This window comes from Amblyomma maculatum, chromosome 1, assembly GCF_055883805.1.
Source record: "Amblyomma maculatum isolate TAMU_Amacu chromosome 1, ASM5588380v1, whole genome shotgun sequence".
Classification (NCBI taxonomy): domain Eukaryota; kingdom Metazoa; phylum Arthropoda; class Arachnida; order Ixodida; family Ixodidae; genus Amblyomma; species Amblyomma maculatum.
Genome location: NC_139344.1, coordinates 216880526 through 216898452, shown reverse-complemented (window position 1 = coordinate 216898452; position 17927 = coordinate 216880526). Strand labels below are relative to the sequence as shown.

Sequence of the window (17927 nt, the reverse complement as noted above, 5' to 3'; positions counted from 1 at the left end):
CCGCAAAAGTAGTCAGAAAATAAGCACGAGGACGGGATGAATGCTGGCGCCTTAAGTCGCGCATTCGCGCTTCCTTTTTCCTCGCACAGCTTCCTCAATGTGATGTCAAAAACTCTTATCAGAAACAACTGGCCACACGTTGACATCAAAATTTATATGCAAGCACTTAGAGTACACAGCGTGAAAACGGTTTGTCGCTAATTCGAGGCACTGGGCATTAAAGGGTTAGCAGCTAAGACCCGAAGAAATGTCCCTTGAATTCTTCGTCTATAACACAAGGCTTCAAAGAAAAAACTGTTTCTTGTCAATGAAAGGACAACAAATTGATTTTTTTTTGTACAATTTGTTGCACTATATTCTTTTTTTTATTTCAGCCCCATGACTGCACCTGTGAGAAATTCATTGGAGGGTGTAAAGGGAAAAGGAAAGGCTAGAGTGGGGACGTGGCTTTAGTGCGAGAGATTGGGGCGTCATTGCCCGAAATTGCCAAATTTTTGTGTGATAAAAGCCAAGGTGTGTTACTGTCCGGTCTGACTTCATATGCTGACATACAGTGATGCTCATAAATCTTTCACGAGCATGTATGAATTGTGTCGTGGGTTTTGCATGCCCGCTGTGCAGCCTAAAAACGATACAAGCTCCGCATGTGGTGAACCGAAAGAAAAGTGTCTTTTTCTGGCGTGGAAACGACGCTTTCTGTGTTTGGCCTAAAAGTTATTATTTCAGTATACCGCTGATTACATATTAACATAATTATATGTGCAGTCTACGGTGAATAAATTAAATAAATGTAACTGTTGTAGCTAAAGTTGCACTCGGTTAGCTGAACTCTGTGCACTAGATAGAGCGAATGTAGGAAAGGGCAGCCATCGTTGCATCCTCTTGCAACTTGAGGAGTGTGGGAAACTGTACAGCTGGAAAGATGGATGGGCTGTGTCAAAGTGCGCACCCTTTCATTCACGTCATGACTGCCGCCTGCATGGTTAAATATTCCTGCATAGCTCTGTGGCATCGCCCAGCTGGACAGCGGTGGCAAAGTGGCATGACGTAGAGTGGCGCATTTTTCTTTTTGTCCTTTTAAAACATAAACGCAGCTCTCATCTTGTCTATTGAAAAGCTTCACCAGGCTGGTTCGTTAAGCATAACGACGCGAAAAGCGCGAACTAATGCACACGCATATAGGACGAATAAACAGACGAACACAGCGCTGTCATATGCTGTCATTCTAACTTTTCTAAGCAGCACCAGATAATATTCCAAATATTCTTGGTTACATAGCCGCGATCGTATATGGAGAGCTGATTAATTCGTAAAATCGTTAATTGCGGCTCCGTCTCTTAAAAGTAAGCAATTCCTAGAGTAATGCAGGATGCGCGCGGCCGTGGCCTCCGTAGTGGGCCATGAAATAGTGAGTGGCTGCCGCAGCCTGCGCCGTCAGGGTCCGGGCGGGGTGCTTCGCAGGAGGACATGACTGACCAGAACGTCATGGAGACGTACATGGGCGAGTGGAAGAACGACCGACGCTCGGGCTACGGAATTGCCGAGCGCTCGGACGGCCTCAAGTACGAGGGCGAGTGGTACAACAACAAGAAGTACGGCTACGGTGTCACCACCTTCAAGGACGGCGCCAGGGAAGAGGGCAAGTACAAGAACAACCTGCTGGTCACGTCGGGCAAGAAGAAGCACCTCTTCTTGCTACGCTCGGCCAAGTTCCGCGAGCGAGTTGAGGCCGCTGTCGCCGCTGCCTTGCGGGCCTCGCAGATCGCGCTACAGAAGGCTGACATCGCCATCTCCAGGTGTGTGCGACGCGGCTAGTTGTAGTCACATGCGTGGCAGGTAGGCGATGATCGAAAGGTTTGAGTGACCCGGAAAATGGAGGAGCTTGTTGTCTAAATACTACAAGCCCCGCACGCTTGGGCATAAAAGTATGGACAAGTGCGGCTAGGAGGAGCAAGGGAATGAAGTGCACTGACTTCGCGGCATTTGGTAGAAACTACATAAGCGGGTTACCAGCGTCATTGCATGCAAGCACTCTTCACAAGGCTTCTTATTTTTGCTGTGCTATACCGAGAATTTAATTACCGTAACCTGTTGCACTGCAGGTGTTGTAAACGCTGACTTCGATAAGATTTCCAGAACCCCTCAGGGCGCAAGTATCCCACACTTCAGCGCATGTTTACAGATCCGCCCTTCTGCTTTTGCTCCTGGTTCATTCGATCTTCCTCCTTAATGAGGCACTGTAACATTTTCTGTGAAAATAAGCTGTACTCGCTCTAAAAAAAAAAAGTAGAAGGAAGTCAGTGCTCTCTTTTCTTCTGTCCTTTTCCAGCAGAAATGCTGGACAGTCAACAGCTCCTCTTACGATGAACGTCGTTTTTCACGGCTCTACGCGATGCAGTACACGCTTTACCTGCTGTGTCATTCAGGCAGATGCTGCTTATATAGCGCATTGATTAACAATGACATGTGGCGTTGACTCTGCGCGGCTGTCGCGCACCCATTTTATCGTGCCTCGCTGACACGCGTAATTTTAGCGGCCAACTGTTTTTCTTCCCAGAGCTGCATTGTTTTGGCCTGCGCAACTTGACAGAGCGTCTTCCTTCGCAGGACGGCAACGGCAAGGGGCAAGGCTGAGCAGGCAGATGTTGCAGCCCTGCATGCCAAAGACGATGCAGAGGTGGCGCGCAGCGTTTCCAAGCAGTACGCTCCGGAACTCTACACACCAGGTATAGGTGCGCAGAGGTTGCTTGGCGTTCTCCGCTTACACGCAACTTGAAACATGACTGCAACGCATACTGCAATTACAGACAGCTTGAGGGGGAGAAGGGCAGCTGCCAGGCTGTCATTCCCTCCAGAGCGAAATAACCGCGACCGCAATATGCTTGCGATTGGTGATTGCGCTCCAATCACGCGCGGAATACAGTCACTATCAAAGCGCAATCAGCCGCTGATTTGTCATCAGACATCTCTAAACTCTCCATCCTTGCTCACTGCTAATTTCGACTAACTGCTCGAAATACAACCAAATGAAAGTTAAATAGCAGTGTTGTACAACAGTACACGAGTAAAATGCGAGCACGGTGAAAGGTGTCGTCATCGGTGTCATCTCGTTTTTGCAGCGTGAACTCAATCTCTTAAGGTTTAGCGGAATGTGTGTGTGTGTGTGTGCGGGGGGGTCGGGGGGGGGGGGGGGGAGTTCTTCTGGAGAAATCGGTGAGGCACTGAGGCAATGACGCCTCCTTACCATTCGCCGGTTCGCCATTTTGTGTTCTGCGCATGCGCGACGGTATAAGTGCATCAACTTACAGTCCTCGCCTCCAGACCGTCTACAATAGTGGCTGAAAACAGCCGATGTCTGAAACATACAACGGAGAGAAGAAAACGCCGAAATTTTGTTGTGGTCCTCCCTATTCGCACACTTCCGTATTTTCACGCATGCGCATAATAAAAGACCGCGTGCTGTAGAATGTCCGGGAAGACGCCTGCGACGCTGAAGCGGCTCCAACGTCACCGCAATGGAACGTCAAACAGAGGTGACGGGCGCATAATAAATAAAATACACAGCAGAAAAATACCACACGACTTTGAACATGATTGGAACCCATGGTAAAGCTCACAGGTGGGCTTTCCTGGTCAGTGCATTAGACTGACCTATGGGGCTGAAACGTGGAGGCTAACGAAAAGGGTTCTACTTAAGTTGAGGACAACGCAGAGGGCTATGGAACGAAAAATGGTAGGGGTAACGTTAGAAGCGTGCAGAGTGGGTCAGAGAAATAACTCAAGTTACTGACATTCTAGTGGAAATCAAGAAGAAGAAATGGGCATGGGTAGGACATGTAGTGCGAAAAGAGGATAACCGATGGTCGCTGAGGGTAACAAACTGGATTCCAAGGGAAGGAAAGCGCAGCAGGGGGCGGCAGAAAGCTAGGTGGGCGGATGATGTTAAGAAATTCGCGGGAGTCAAGTGGATGCAGCTAGCACAGGACCGGGTTAACTGGAGGAATATGGGAGAGGCCTTGGCCCTGCAGTGGGTATAGTCCGGCTGATGATGATGCATTAGACAACTAAGCCATCGCCGTTGTTGTTGTTGCTGTTTTATTATTAACTAAGTCATCGCCGTAGCCTGACACTGCACGTTTTGAACAGTCACTTTCTGGCGCTATGCTTTGCCGTTTTCATCAACTTCCATTTGTGTGCAGTTCAGCAGTCCCAGAGCAAGAGCACGCCGGTACATGCACGTGCAAGCCAAAATTTGAACGCGTGGCTGCATCCTCTTGGGCAGCCGAGCTGCGCCGCAAGGGCTGACGACTTTTCGTTCTGCTCTACGGTGGATGCCATGACAAAAAGCAAGGATAGAGAGCAAATACTGCTCTCTATTCTCTTGGTCTAAATCGTTAGCCTTGTACCACGCCATACATTTCGGCAGCAAATGTCAATATGCGCACGCTGATCATTAACTAGGCGCTAGCTCAGCTTTACAAACTCTTTCTTTTCATGCTTACTGTCACTGAGCGGCCATTGAATTTCTGTAAGGGTGTACTCCACTCGATTATCTTTAACAGCTTTCCGAATTGGCGAACGAGCAAGATATATCCATCGCGGTCCAGTGAAAACTCGGGTTCTGATTCCTATTCGTCGATTGAAAAACGCTCCTCGGTTGCGAGGAGCAAGCTATAGATGCGGAGCGCCGACTAGAAATCGCTATAAAAGAATAGGCATGAAATAAATGGAAGCAGCACTGAGGCCTCGTCTTCCTTCAAAATGAAAGCTGAATGGAAATGGCGCAATCGTAAATGGTACTACGAAAAGAACGTTGTCGTATAAATAAATGGGATGCGAAGAAATTGGGATACGAAAAAAAAAAATCGGGTAAAACCCTCGTGCCAGAATTCCTAGGTGTATGCTGTAGGTCACCGAAGGAGCAATGTGACATTGCGCGTAATGGGACTAATATATTTTTATTTTATAGTGTAGATATATAATATTCTAATACCATTACCGTTTGCTATACTCCGGCCATCGTTCTCTGGATCTGCAGCGAAGGCTACACAAGAAAGGGAAGGCGACAGACATTTGTACCCGTGCCTTGGGTACTGGGTTATTAAGCCGAAAGTCTTTCTAGGCTCACGGTGGAAATCTCGTGTCCGCGAGATGTGTCAGCGAGATTCCGCGAGTGACTGGCACTGTGCCTTTCTCTTCCTGTAAACCAATTATAGAATACTGGTGAACTTTGATATGTTAAACGGAACGCTGGTTGTGCTCGAAGAGGGCCCGCGATGTACCGTGGGCAGCAGCAACACTCAGTCTTTCGCATTGCTCCACTGCAGATTCTGCACTGCTTTCGGAATATTTCGTTGTTCATGTTGCGCGCCCGGAGGGGGGAAGGGAGAGAAGAGGCGATGTCGCTAGGGCTGAGGCAGCGGAGGTAGGCCACTCCCCACTGGACGAGAACTAATGCTAGTCTCCATTTCCTGCCTAGCATCTGCTATAGAGCTAGCTAAACCTGTCCGCGAGTATATGGTAACATTCAGCGAATTGTCGCTTAAGCGCTACTTCAGAAAAACGGGCGAACATCGGCTGTGGGTATGCTCCATCATCAATGCCAGTTCTATTCAAGGAAGAAAAGTGGCATATTTAGTTTATGTAGTCACTAAAACCTCATTAGGAAAAAACTGTCATCATTTCCTTTGTGTTTTTTCTTTCTTTGGACGATGAAAAATTGGTAGGGGTGAGGCAGGGGAGAGGGGGGGGGGGGGCGATGTTTGATTTACGACATTTAGTTTTTGTGAAAGGGTTTCAAATCTTTTACATTTGCCTACAGCTTATGCTTGTAAAGGAGCTTCAGTGCAGCAGAGCTGCCATCATGAAAAAGTTTTTGCATCCAGGCTGATTTGATTCGATTTGGTAAAGCGGGATTTGGTTTTATTTCTGGGTGTTGTTTATTCATGTCAAATTTCCTCCGATTTATTGAAGCAGCCCGGTTGGTATCTTGCAGACTTGATTTCTTCGAGTCTTTTTTATTTTCTTATTTATTTTTATTTTTTTGCTATCCGAGTAACTTTTATCATGTGATGTAGGTGTTGCCGCTAATAGAACCGGCAGAAAAGACCCGAAGAAAATTTTACGCCATAAAGAGAAAGGGCAGCGAGTTTACGTCACGATTCGGGTCCCTCGTGGTAAGAATGATGCCTTGACTTCGTGGGACACACCCATTTGCTTCGGGCCACTTCCGAAAGTATACACGCGTCGTTCGGCCCGAGCATCGTGACGTTGAAGGCTCCGTTTTGCTTGAAAGAGGAGCCGCTCCTGGCGGGGCCTCCCCCCAGTGGCACGACATCGAAGGAACGTCGCGACACCGCAATCCCACCGTGTGACGCAAGCTGTTTGCTCGCGGCGGCTGGGAGCCACTGGTTCTGTCGATGTTGCCAGCAGCGCGTCGCGGAGCGGCGCTGTGGAGAGAGTGCACCGGTGCGCGCTTCTTCTGCAAAGTTTGCCCTGTCAAGCGGAGGTAAAATATCGAATGTTTGTCGCGGTGGCGGAGTGCGTCCTGCGCTGCGGTCTCTCGGGCCCACGGTGCCCGAATCTTTATTACGATGACCATAAATCCGGACAAGAGCTCTCCCTTGTCGTAATACGCTTCGGCTTCCGTGCCCCTCAACGGTGCCGCCTCCTTAAACCTCGGGAAGAGAGGGAGGTGAGGATTTCAGTGGGGACATCTCGGTTATATTGAGACTATATGCACGACGGGCAACGACTTTTGTTCGAAAGTTTGCTCGAGTGCTATACCACACACATTCGCGTGCACACGCCGCGCGTCCACCTACAGCCATGCGCGGCTACCCTCCGCCTATTCGTAAATTCCGCCGCGACAATTTACGACACGCTTGTGTGGTTATAGTTAGCTCCCCGATTCTGTCATGTCAAGCGCCACATCGGACGCTGAGTGATGCGAAGGCCACTTCCGTCGTTCCGCCTCATTTTGTTGCTGCGCAAAGGTGCTGCGTTACGAGTGATCTCTGATTTTTCGGCCACTTACTGGGTGTTACTTTTTATCACTTGTAACTGGAATGGTGACCTTCAATCAAGTCGGCCTCAAGCTCATGTAATGCGTAACTGAACACCTGGCGATTTTCTTTTTTCCCCCTTTGTAAAGCAGCGGGTACCTTATAAGTCCAAAATGTATGCGAATTGCAGGTTTGCCTGCCTTGCCGAAATTCGTTAAGACTAAAAAAAAAAAAAAAAAAAAAAAAAAGAACGCACAAACGGAGAAATTTCTCTCCGGTTATGGTCTAGTGCTTTGGCATTTGTATATCACTCACTGGTAGCAGTGCTGTCATTAATGTTACCGAACTTGCCGCGCATGAAACGCCCAGTATCCGGACGTTGGATGCAGTGCGCTTCTTAGAGCTGCACGTCTCCAGTGTGTTGCTTTAAGTGGAATCTGATAACTCGCTTGTCATTATCACGTTTTCCGAGAACCTTCTCTCGACAAATATGGGCACATTACTGCTGGACAGATATTCTCTTCCACAGCCGACGCACAGCGGGTTCAGCTTCCTGATACGATGTAAATCAGCGAGCAAGTTCGCATCGGTGTTTTCGCGAATTATTGCGTCACAACTCGTCGACGCCGTGGGCTCGGTCGCGACGAGGCGTATCAGTGGTGCGCGATCGGTTACCAAGTTGCGGAGCATGCGACGGCCGCGCTCTTGGTGACTGCTGCACGCGAGACGCATCGCCAGCGCGCACGCGACCAGCGCCTGCTCCGCGCGTCGCCTGAAGTGGCCGCCTGCGGGGGGAATGTTGGCACGCGTTCTCCCAGGCCGGAATGGCTCCCCTTTCTTTCGGGACGACCCGCGCGCGCCTTTGGCCGCGCCACCTTGCTCCACAGCTAAATCGAGAGTAGCCCAAAGCGGTCGGCCCGCGCGCGACACTCGGAATCGAGGTGACTCTTCACCGGCGCTGGGTGAGTTTTCTCTGCACTTGACCGCATTTTGCGGCAGCGCGCACGACAGCCAGCCCCCCGCCGGGGATGATCGGAAGATCGACCTCTTGGGCCTCTTGCGGGCGGGGTAGAGGGCTCCGCAATCTATACGGCGCCTTGGCCGCGACCCTCGGAGAGCATGCCTCGCCTGCTCACCGTGGCCGCCGGCGGTGTGCTTGAATCCGCGTATCTCGCTGCTTTGTGCAGCTGGGCCGTTTCGATGGCCCTGTCCAGGCCTACTTTTGCCCCGGTGATCGCAGTTCTCGGTTCGTTGCGTGAGTCAGCCCCGCCATTTGCCCGACACGCATTGGTTGTTGCGCCATCTCTGTGAACCAGTATCGGCTGCGCAAGTTTGTATTCTAAATAGGTGCGCCATTATTTTAAATGCTGCATGATTGTTTGCATTCAGCTGCATCTCGAAGTTGGCAGAAACAAATCGCCCCTTTTGGCGAATAAATGTTTAAGAGAATGAAAGCCAGGTCGGACACGGACGTCAAAAAGTTTCGGCTACTGCCTCAGGTCACTCTTGACATGTGTAATTACACGATGTTAAAGAAAGATTGAAAGTCCTCCTGTGAAATAGTTGACATTTCCCGTGAGCTTGTTCGTGCGTAATGCCAGCCCAGTCTTTGTTACGATTGGACTCAAAGAGAAGCCGCAGTTAATGTCTACCCAACATCCTCAAGATGTTAAATAAACATTATTCTTATTCTTATTCTTACTATTCCCGACAATGTGCCCGTCGATTTTCGCGAGGAAATAACGCCTGTCTATGGTGCCCTTGTGTCAAAGCGCACTAGCCTACCCTCACTTGTACGCTTAGATCAATATATCAGGTTCTATAGAACCTAATATATTTATCATAAGCTTGAGAGAAAGAAAAAGAAACTAGTCATGCGAAATTTTCCTTTAGAACTTTTGATGCATTTTCAATTCATAGAAGCCGCATTACTATGCTTTGCGATGCGTGCAAAATGATTCCCTTCCTTCGCGATTGCATTCTGACCACTTCCGATGCTCTGTCAGCGTACCCCCTTGTGTCCGCCGCACTTATTTCCGCGCTAAACGGCAGTCAAAATACCCCGCACAATCATGGATGTCGAGCGTTGAAGGCGTTGAAGCAAATAAACGAAACATTTTCGCGAAGAAACAATGTTTGCTTTTGGTTTTCCTCCACAATCGAGCATTTTCTTTTGTTTCTCTCTGTCAGCGCCTAGAGTCTCAGGACAGAAAACGCAGCTAGCTGTTTGCGGCGAACAGGGATGCTGCTTGGCAGGGCGCCTGTACCGATTTGGAGACGCTGCCAACTTTATTCTTTCTTCGCCTCCGAGCGAACAAACCGAAAGTGAAGTGTGCATGCTAATGCGTCCTGGCGTCACACGTTTCTGAGCCCGCGAGACAACAGGAACCGGCTGAAATTATGTCATTCGCTCCAGACCAGGATTAAAAGCAGCGCGGTTTCCAGCAAACAGGCACGAAAGAATGTCGGCACACTGAGCAAACGGAATCTGAATAACACCTAACAAACTCGGCGCATTCGGAATCGATTTTATTTACGTCATTTGCTTAGAGGTCATGCTTCGGCTTGGAAGCGTCTTCTGGCCACCACCGCGCACGACAATAAAGCTTACCGGCAACGGTTTGCCTTCAATGTTCCATTCGCACATTCATCCTTTTCAACTTAGGATTTGTGTAAAATTCCTTGTTCGAACGCAAAACAAATTTTGTGAGTTAAGTATCATTTATCTTTAACGTGTGTATGTTTATGTGTTGGGGAGTGGGGAAGGGGGCATATAAGAGGAAGGGCTGTGCAAATATGAAGTAAAATCAAGAAATGAACCGTGTTACTCGTTTATGAGTACAAAAGGAATATGCAGGAAATGTGTCAGAAGGGTGTCGTGTCGAATGAATAAAAATATCGTCAAGCGCTTGTTATCAAGAGGATCCCGAGCTACACAGGATATCTCTTGAAATCTGTAATCACTTGGAATATTTGCCTAATTTTTCAGCGCGAATGAATTTACTAGTCGCAAATAAGTGCTCGCATAGTATGCAAAGTAACATCTATGGAAAAAGAAAAAAAAAGATCAACGTAGTTCACAAGGCTTCAATTAGAAGCTTAACTATTGAAGGACTAAGAATGCCTAATGTAAGTAGTATTTTTATGGGCTTTAATATGAACAGCTTGGCCGGAGCAGCATGTGTAAACAAATGAGGAATAATTTCAAACTTTACTCTGTCGCTAGTTTTCAGTTTTACAATTGCAATAGAGTACCGGGGTTTTTTTTTCTTTTTTTTTTTATTTGAAGGTCTGAAATAGAAAAAAAAAAGGGGGGGGGGCGGGGGGCTAACTGACTGTGGGCTAATTTTAAGACTCGGACTATATAGGGGGCTAAGGTGGACACGAGGTAAGACGCTGAAAGCCCCAGTTAGTTCGCTAATTAACTAAACCGTTAAGTTTCTAAATTTTCATTTTAGGGGTGAGTTGTATTTGCAGAATTGGAGCTCGTCCTCCAAACAAGTATAGCCTTAATAAAAGATTTTCTTTTAAAAGTTTGTAGCCGGCATTACAAGGCCCCCTTATATGACCTTGATAGGTTGTTTCCACAAAAACACAGCGCCAGCGACGTGTCTTGCGTAGATCGCTCGTCCACTGTGCGTTTTGTGGCCGGACTGCAAGCGTAATGACTGCGCGCATTGGGTACCGACGCGGCGGCTGGCCGTGGTCGAAACGGAATCCCGTGCGCCCGTTTGGCTTTCACGGGATGCTAGTAAAGGGACGACTTCTATGGGTGGAGTGATATACGCCACAGGCGCTTTGCTAGTGTGTGAAACTGCCTTTCATGATGACATCTGGGGGCCTTGTAACGCGCGCTATAATTTTTATTAAAAGAAAATTTGTTTCCGACTGTGGTATTTGGAGGACTAGCTACTATTCTGCCAATCCAACGTGTCTCCCAAAATGAAAATTTAAAGAGGTAATAATGTAATTATTTAATTAGTTAACTAATTGAGATACTTTGCCGCTTACCTGGTGTCCGCCGTAGCCTCGAATACAGCCCTTGGGCTAAAATAGATATACAGTTGCCTTTGTTTCAAAACTTCGGGCCCCTAAGAAAACAGTATATAAGCAAGTCTTCTTCACGCGTCTGGAGGCACGTGGGTAAGAACAGCTATAGTCGGATACAACTTAAGAGCAAAGTGTGAAATACCCGTGGAAAGAAGCCCTTCAGCTAATGGCGTCGACAAATTGTTATGACGCCACGGTATAGATCTTAAGTTCACGGAGGCATCTTTCAGCCACCTGCAATATTGCCACTGCGACGTCATAAAAGCGGTCTCTACCACTGGCTTGAAAGCCTCATTTGAGGAATGTTTGCTGCTTGGCCCTTTAGATCTGCCCTACCATAGTTGGTTTATTTCATGCCTGTAATCACCACCGCTTCAAGTTGTCGCCACTACGTAGGGTACCTGTTTCCCTGAAGAGGGAACAGCTATGTGGTGTTGCATAAATGGAATCATCTGTCAAGTAGGGTAGAACGCCGCTTGCAGCTTGACTTCGTGCATCTCTTGCTTTGAGTCCCGAAGAGCACGTTCCTATTCGCGCTCTCGCAGTGGACCTACTCAAGAAGCTCGCCGAGGTCCCCGACTTGGCCAAGCTCCGCGTGGCCGCGGGCGGGGCGACGCCACAGCGCAGGAGGTCGCTGTTCCAGCCGACCCGTGCGCAGGAGCTGACGGCGCCGCAGCTAGACGCGGCTCAGCAGCAGCTGCTCAACGCGCTCACCAAGGCCCACCAGCAGAGCAAGCCCGGTGGCTCACGCCAGGGCACTCCGCCGGTGGCCAACGCCAAGCCTGCGCCGCCGTTACAACCGCCACCGCAGCAGGCTCCCGTGCAGCACGTGCAACCCGTGGCGCTGCCGCAGCAGTTACCGCAGCGCATCGACGAGGGCATGCCTCAGGTTCCGGGCGCGCCAGAGCCCCCTCCACGCACGCCGCACGGCTCTCTGCACGGACGACAGACGCAGCGCGACGGCTACTCCTTCCAGCAGGCGATGAACGACCACTTCGAGCAATACCGGCGCGAACGGCCGCCATCGCGCACGCCGCCGCACAAGGCCGACCAGCAGTTGCCGCCGCTGACGGCCATCTACGGCGGCGCCGACTGCACGCCGGACTCCGGCGTCTCCGAGTCCATGGACGGCGACTCGTCGCCCACGCGACTTCCGGGAGGCGGGGGTGGCCGGCGCTCGACGCTGCCGAACATGCCGACGGACGAGGGCAGCCACCACCGCGCGGCCAGCCTGTACGTGGCAGCGCCCCGGCGCCGGCTGGCCGCGCCGGCGCCCGCCGAGGCGCTCACTCGCAAGAAGAGTCTTCCCAACATCGCCGACGCCGCGGCCGCGCCGGCCTTCATGTCGCGTGAAGAGGTGTCCGTCCTCAGCTCCCAGCGCAGGGACGAGCTGCGCAGGATGCAGGAGCAGGCGCACAGGCTGCGCACCAACCCGCTGCTCTACCTCTTCAATTCCGACGTCAAGGTGCTCATTCCTTTTTGCCCTTTCAAATATTGCCAAGGCGCTTCGCTTTCCTTGTCACGTCTTGTGTTCCCGCCACTCGTTAGCGTGTGAGCACTATGACGCTCTCAGACCGATGGTAAGCCCTTGCTTACGTGCCATTGTAAAGATAGCCAGATTCGCAGGAAGAAATACAATAGCCAAGACCAAACTGCGCCCAGCCTGGTTTTCGAACCCGCAGCGGCGCTAAGAGATGAGCTTCAGTGGCCTGTACTGCACGAGGTGCTATCGCCGCAGCCGATTAACCCTCGCTCGCGCGCGCTGTGCATTCCTTGTTGTCGTCTTCATCACCTTTCATCAGTGCGCAGTAGATGCACCGATGTAGTACTCCCGTCTTCAGGTGCGTTGAGCAGTCCCGAAATTTTATACTGCGCTACCAGCAAGGCCCCCAGCCGCCAATTTCGCCGGCCTTTGCCTGAAACCCGACCTTAAAACCCTAGCCTCGAGTCAAAAGGCGGCGTTAGCGCTCATACTTCGCGCCAATTTAGCTAAATTGGCTGCACCGTCTTTCTTATTATTTTTTTTTTTCGAATAAGTCTTGCCTCGTGTGCGCGAACAACGCATTGCACGCCCTATTGAGACTAAGCTACCGTTTCCGGATCTCGCGCCGTGCACAGGTACACGGCCGTCTGTGCCACAACAATGCACGCCGTTGCGCGTACAGCGTCTGACACATGTTTAACAGGCGGCCGTGTCCTACTACCTCGTTACGCCGTGCGGTGTCTGACGTACATGAGTTATTTATCGCGTCGCCTACTCTCGCTGTCGTCAAGGTACGTCACAGTCTACCCTGAGGCTGGGGCTGCCTACTAATGTAGAACCTCCCTGAAGACCCTCTCCGGCTCCTGTAGTTTTTCTTTCCTGCAAGCTTCTTTTCCCGAGTGACGTTGAGACGCAGTGTCCCGCTAAGCCGCCACAGGCCCTCTAGCAGTACGCTTGGAGGCGAAAAAAAGGCAACTTGATTTCAAATGGAATGGCGGGTCATCTTTCTCCTGAATATAGAAAACATTTGACGCCGTGCCTGACCATCTCACCTCAGCGATATCTGATCTGCTATTCTTTTCTTGAATGCCTTTTCTATTCTATTCTACTATTAAACAAGAGCGATGGCACGGGCAACAAAGGGAAGAAATTGCTAATGAAAGCACCGCTTAACCCAGTCGTGGAGTCACACGAACGCATTTTTTCGAAAAAGCTTTTTTACTAGCTGGCTAAGATTTTTTTTTTTATTTTCACGTCTACATAGAAAATCGTTTAATCCTTGATAGACATCCTTTATGAAGGAGCTTTTTAGCACAAACAAGAAAACGTTTCCTTCGGCATGCACGTGGACTTTATTTGGCCTCTTTGTTGTGTACGTTGCGCTTGCGTACTTAGAAGCGAAGAAAAAATGTACTACGACTTTATTTTTTTTTACCACCTCAATAATGTGTTTTTGGGCTGATATAATAAGTTAATGTGAGCTCGGTCAAATTCACGCTTGCGTTAGGAAGCATTTAACATTAACATCCGTCCCATGTTTGTGTTATCTCCCTGGAGCCCCACACAAGAAAAGAAACTAATCTTAAAAAAAATCATCCTGCTGCATCTAAGACAGAGCCCGTGATTGAACGGGTGAACGTGAGCCCCTAGGCAGTACATGTTTACAGGCTAATATTTTTCTAGAAGCCAGTGAATTAAACAAGATGCCGCCTTTCACCCTTTTGTTTGACGCACTTTGACCAGGGCTTGCAAAAACTAGTGGCGTGGCGTCTGGTTCGTGGCGTCCCTCACCAAGCGCCGTTGTTTTTCTAGGATTGGTTCTCGAGGCAGCAGCTGGTGATGCTCGTGCTGTTCATAAACATCAGCCTCGCCATCATGTTTTTCAAGCTGCTGACGTAGCCGTCCCTTGGGAGCAGCTGGACTCGGACCCCAAAGTGTGTCTCCGGCGCGCCGGTCGCGTGGCCCGTGTGCCGGCGCCCGTCAGTCCCCCTGCCCCGGACTCCTGCTCCACGACCTGCACCGGGTGCATGGACTTCGCCTTGTCAGCCGAGGCACGGGCCTGCGACGGCCGGCAGTGTGCGGGTGGTTGTTCATGTTGCTGGCTGGTTGACGACGACAACACATAATCTTTCCCTCTCTGCAATGTACCTCACTGTCATGCACCTGTCAGCTTTCTGCTCAATTTCCGAGTTTCACCAGAGCCGTGTACGGGGGCAAGTGCTGCGCGCCGGCTCCTGTACGCGCAGCCGACGACGAGCGTCCGGTTGTGCTGTCGGCCAACTCCAGTTCCTGGAGACCCCGGGCGGCGGTCGCTTGTCTGGCCGAGGCTGGAGAATTGTAATAGTCGAGAGGAGCTTTTGAGGGTGAAGAGACGCGATACTCCCGTGAAAAGAAAATGTTCCCACTTCTTCCGACCGAGCCGTCAGGTTGTATACAAGTGCATCAAGCGGCTTGTCGCCACGTTCTTTCCAGATTTCGCCTCGTAGCTCCATGCACGGCGCTTGCTCCCATCCGCTCTCTCAGGTGGACAACGGCGAAGCGCAGAAAACTCGCCCTTTGAATGCCTGGGCCGCTGATGCATACTGTTGCCATGCAGCACCGTGGGCCCAACGCAGGTTGTGTCGTGTTCTTGTCGCCCCTGAACTATCGATTAGCTGGTGCAGTGGACGGTGTGGTAGACAGGTAACGCAACTACTGCAAAATCAATGACAGCCTCTAGACTCTGAATGCGCCAACTGGAGCGACTTCGTTCCTCTCTTACCTTTGACGTGCATTTTTCGCCCCCTTTCCTAAAAACGCGTGGTGTCCAAGTACAGCGTCTTAATGCACAATCGCACCTTCACTGTATCCTGCAACAGGCACCGATATCATATTTTTACAGCAGGATAGCAAGCAAACGCCCTTGTCGAACTGTTTTACGTTCTTCGCTTACGCATGTCGAAGCCCCTTCGGCTGAGCTGTACGGTCAGAGAATACTGCATTTGGTGTTTCATACCGCCTCGCTTGCACCGCGCCAGCGGTCGGGCACGTTCCATCGTCACCTCTCAGAGCCCTCCTATGAAGTTGACGTGAACCATACCTTTTTTTTTTTTTTTTTTTTCGTGCACATACACACCTGCCTGAGCGGAGAAACCGGCTAGTGACTTCAGTTCGTGCTGTGCACTATATTTATTGTAGAAGTACATCTTCCTGGTGATCACGTGTCAAGCGAGTGAATGAAAAGCGTACCTTTAGAAGGTCACGAGCATACGAACACGAGGTGATGTTGTGCCCCGGGTGATACGCATTTTTAAACCGTGCAATCTGGAATGCACGCAAAACGTAGATATAGCATTGATAAAAAGAATACAGACGAAGGAGTCTTAGTGGTGGTGTGCGCTCTTTCTACGGGCCTTCCTCTCCGTTGTACTTTTCTTTCAGGCTAGACTTTTGCATGTTATAGATGAAATAAATGCGCATTCACAAACGTTGTGATGGTTTCCGACAGGCATACTCGTGCCCTATACTGCAGTGTTAGCTTAGCGCATCGATAGGATGCACAGAATGGTTGGGCCGTGTTTCACACAACCGAACGTGTTTGGTTCGGGAGCACGCCTATTTTACGCGCTTCCAACTAGGTGCTCGTTTTTTCTCCACAAGCACGCAGGCGAAACGCGCTGTTTTTTGTGCGTATGGTGCGTCGTTTAACGGACAGCTGTCGTTCATTCTTGAAACGTTCGATTCACCAGGCTTGCGCTCTTCGGAAAGCGTCGTTGGGGTTCTGTGTTGGCATCAGGTCTGCTGTATTTCGACGACAAGCGAAATTTGCTGAGATCACAGAGCGAAGAAAGTCTTGCGCCACAGCAGCATGGTCTCGTCCACTAAGGACTCGCTCTTGTTCCTATAGGTGTATCGGCAAGTGAGGCGCGTGCTAACAAGGAAAAGAAAAAGGCCGCAATGACCAGACGGCTGCGTACACTCCGTCGAGCAGCCAGGGGGATATGCGTGTTGTCTGCGTTTAACAGGTCGCACGCTTTCATTGTGACGTGCCACGGTCATGTGACGACATATATGTTCCACGCGGCCGCCATTATCCGAGGAGCTTGTCCAGAAGTAATCAGGAAGTCGGGCAGTGCAGTGGAGTGCTTCGTTTGGTTCAAAGAGCACGTCAGAAGTCGGCCAAAGCCCTGCCAAGAGCGATCGAATCCGTTCGAGAGAAATATTTTTGGTGCCCGGTGGTTGATGTCAATTTCGTTCTCGCCTTCAGCGTCCGATAAAATTTCTACCCTTTGTACGCGTACACCAAAAAGAAAGCACGTCGTAAAAGCAGTCTTCTTCTTTTTTGGGAACCTTGACAAACGCTACAGTGCTATGTGTGGTGGCGCTGTGGAGAGCAGGTTTTCAGGACAGTGTGTATTCTGCTGCACCATTAGTGCCTCAATTTCTAGTGGTAGCGATACTGTAGCGTTAGCTCGATTTCGGACCTGTCTCTCTTTGAACCATTCTCGTTATTCTTCCGTGCTTAGTGGGTCTACTTTCCAGCTTAAACACAATTCCACACCTGGTGAGTGTTCTATCTGTATTTATTTTTCTTCCTTTTTCGTCGTTTTTCTTTTTTTAGGAGTTTTGTAATGGTGACTGCGCTTATGTATTTTTTTTTTTGTTTCATGACCTATATTTCTTTTCGCTTGCTCTGGGAATCAATACTATCCACTGCCGTGGATTGACAGGACACACATGTCATGATGCGTTTGTAACTGTTTGCTTTTCTTCAAAATTTTGCTTTCTTTTCAGATAAGCTCATTTACGCTGCATACACACAGCTGGTTTTGTCCTGCAGGAAGTTGTGTATTTTTTCATTGGTAGGAAGAAATTTGCTACAGGTCGCACGTGTAGTGAATTAATGCAGTCTCTCGTTGCTGCATAGATTCTCAGTAGTCTGCGAGGCAACCTTGTCTAGTCTTATTTTCCATATAAGGTTACCATATAGGGTTCAACAAGCACACGTACTTGTGCTTGCGATCTAGTCATCGGGCTGCGCGATTGCAGTTCAGTTGCGTGGGATTCTGAATGCAGCCTTGGACCGCAAAGATGACTGAAAATACGTCTTTTTGCGATGTTCCTAATCTTAAACGATAACGGAAGCAGGTCACGAGCAATTGTTTCAGGAAGGTGAGTCAGAGTGACTTTCGAAGGCCAAGCTACAACGCCGGTGAGCGCTCATCCTCACCGTCAAGCTTACGAAGCTGCCTACAAGTATACTGAATAAGTTTTCACATTATCGGGATAGTATACTCAGAAGTGATGCAAAACGGTTGACAGTGAGCAGTTTAATAATCGCTATTCACTATTGGGTGATAAAACGCACCGAAACATTGCGCGTTTTTTTTTTTTTTTTTTTTTTTTGCTGA

General features: G+C 49.6%; 1 protein-coding gene across 1 annotated transcript in view; it reads left to right on the top strand.

Annotated features, from left to right (window-relative positions):
* jp (junctophilin) overlaps window positions 1-17927 on the top strand; it is a 95358-nt gene extending 77431 nt beyond the window's left edge. The window contains exons 4-7 of the mRNA XM_084590302.1: window positions 1462-1796; window positions 2608-2726; window positions 11600-12519; window positions 14350-17927. Of these exons, the coding sequence (XP_084446428.1) occupies window positions 1462-1796; window positions 2608-2726; window positions 11600-12519; window positions 14350-14436 (1461 nt within the window). The 3' untranslated portion in view covers window positions 14437-17927. The remainder of the gene's footprint in view (window positions 1-1461; window positions 1797-2607; window positions 2727-11599; window positions 12520-14349) is intronic.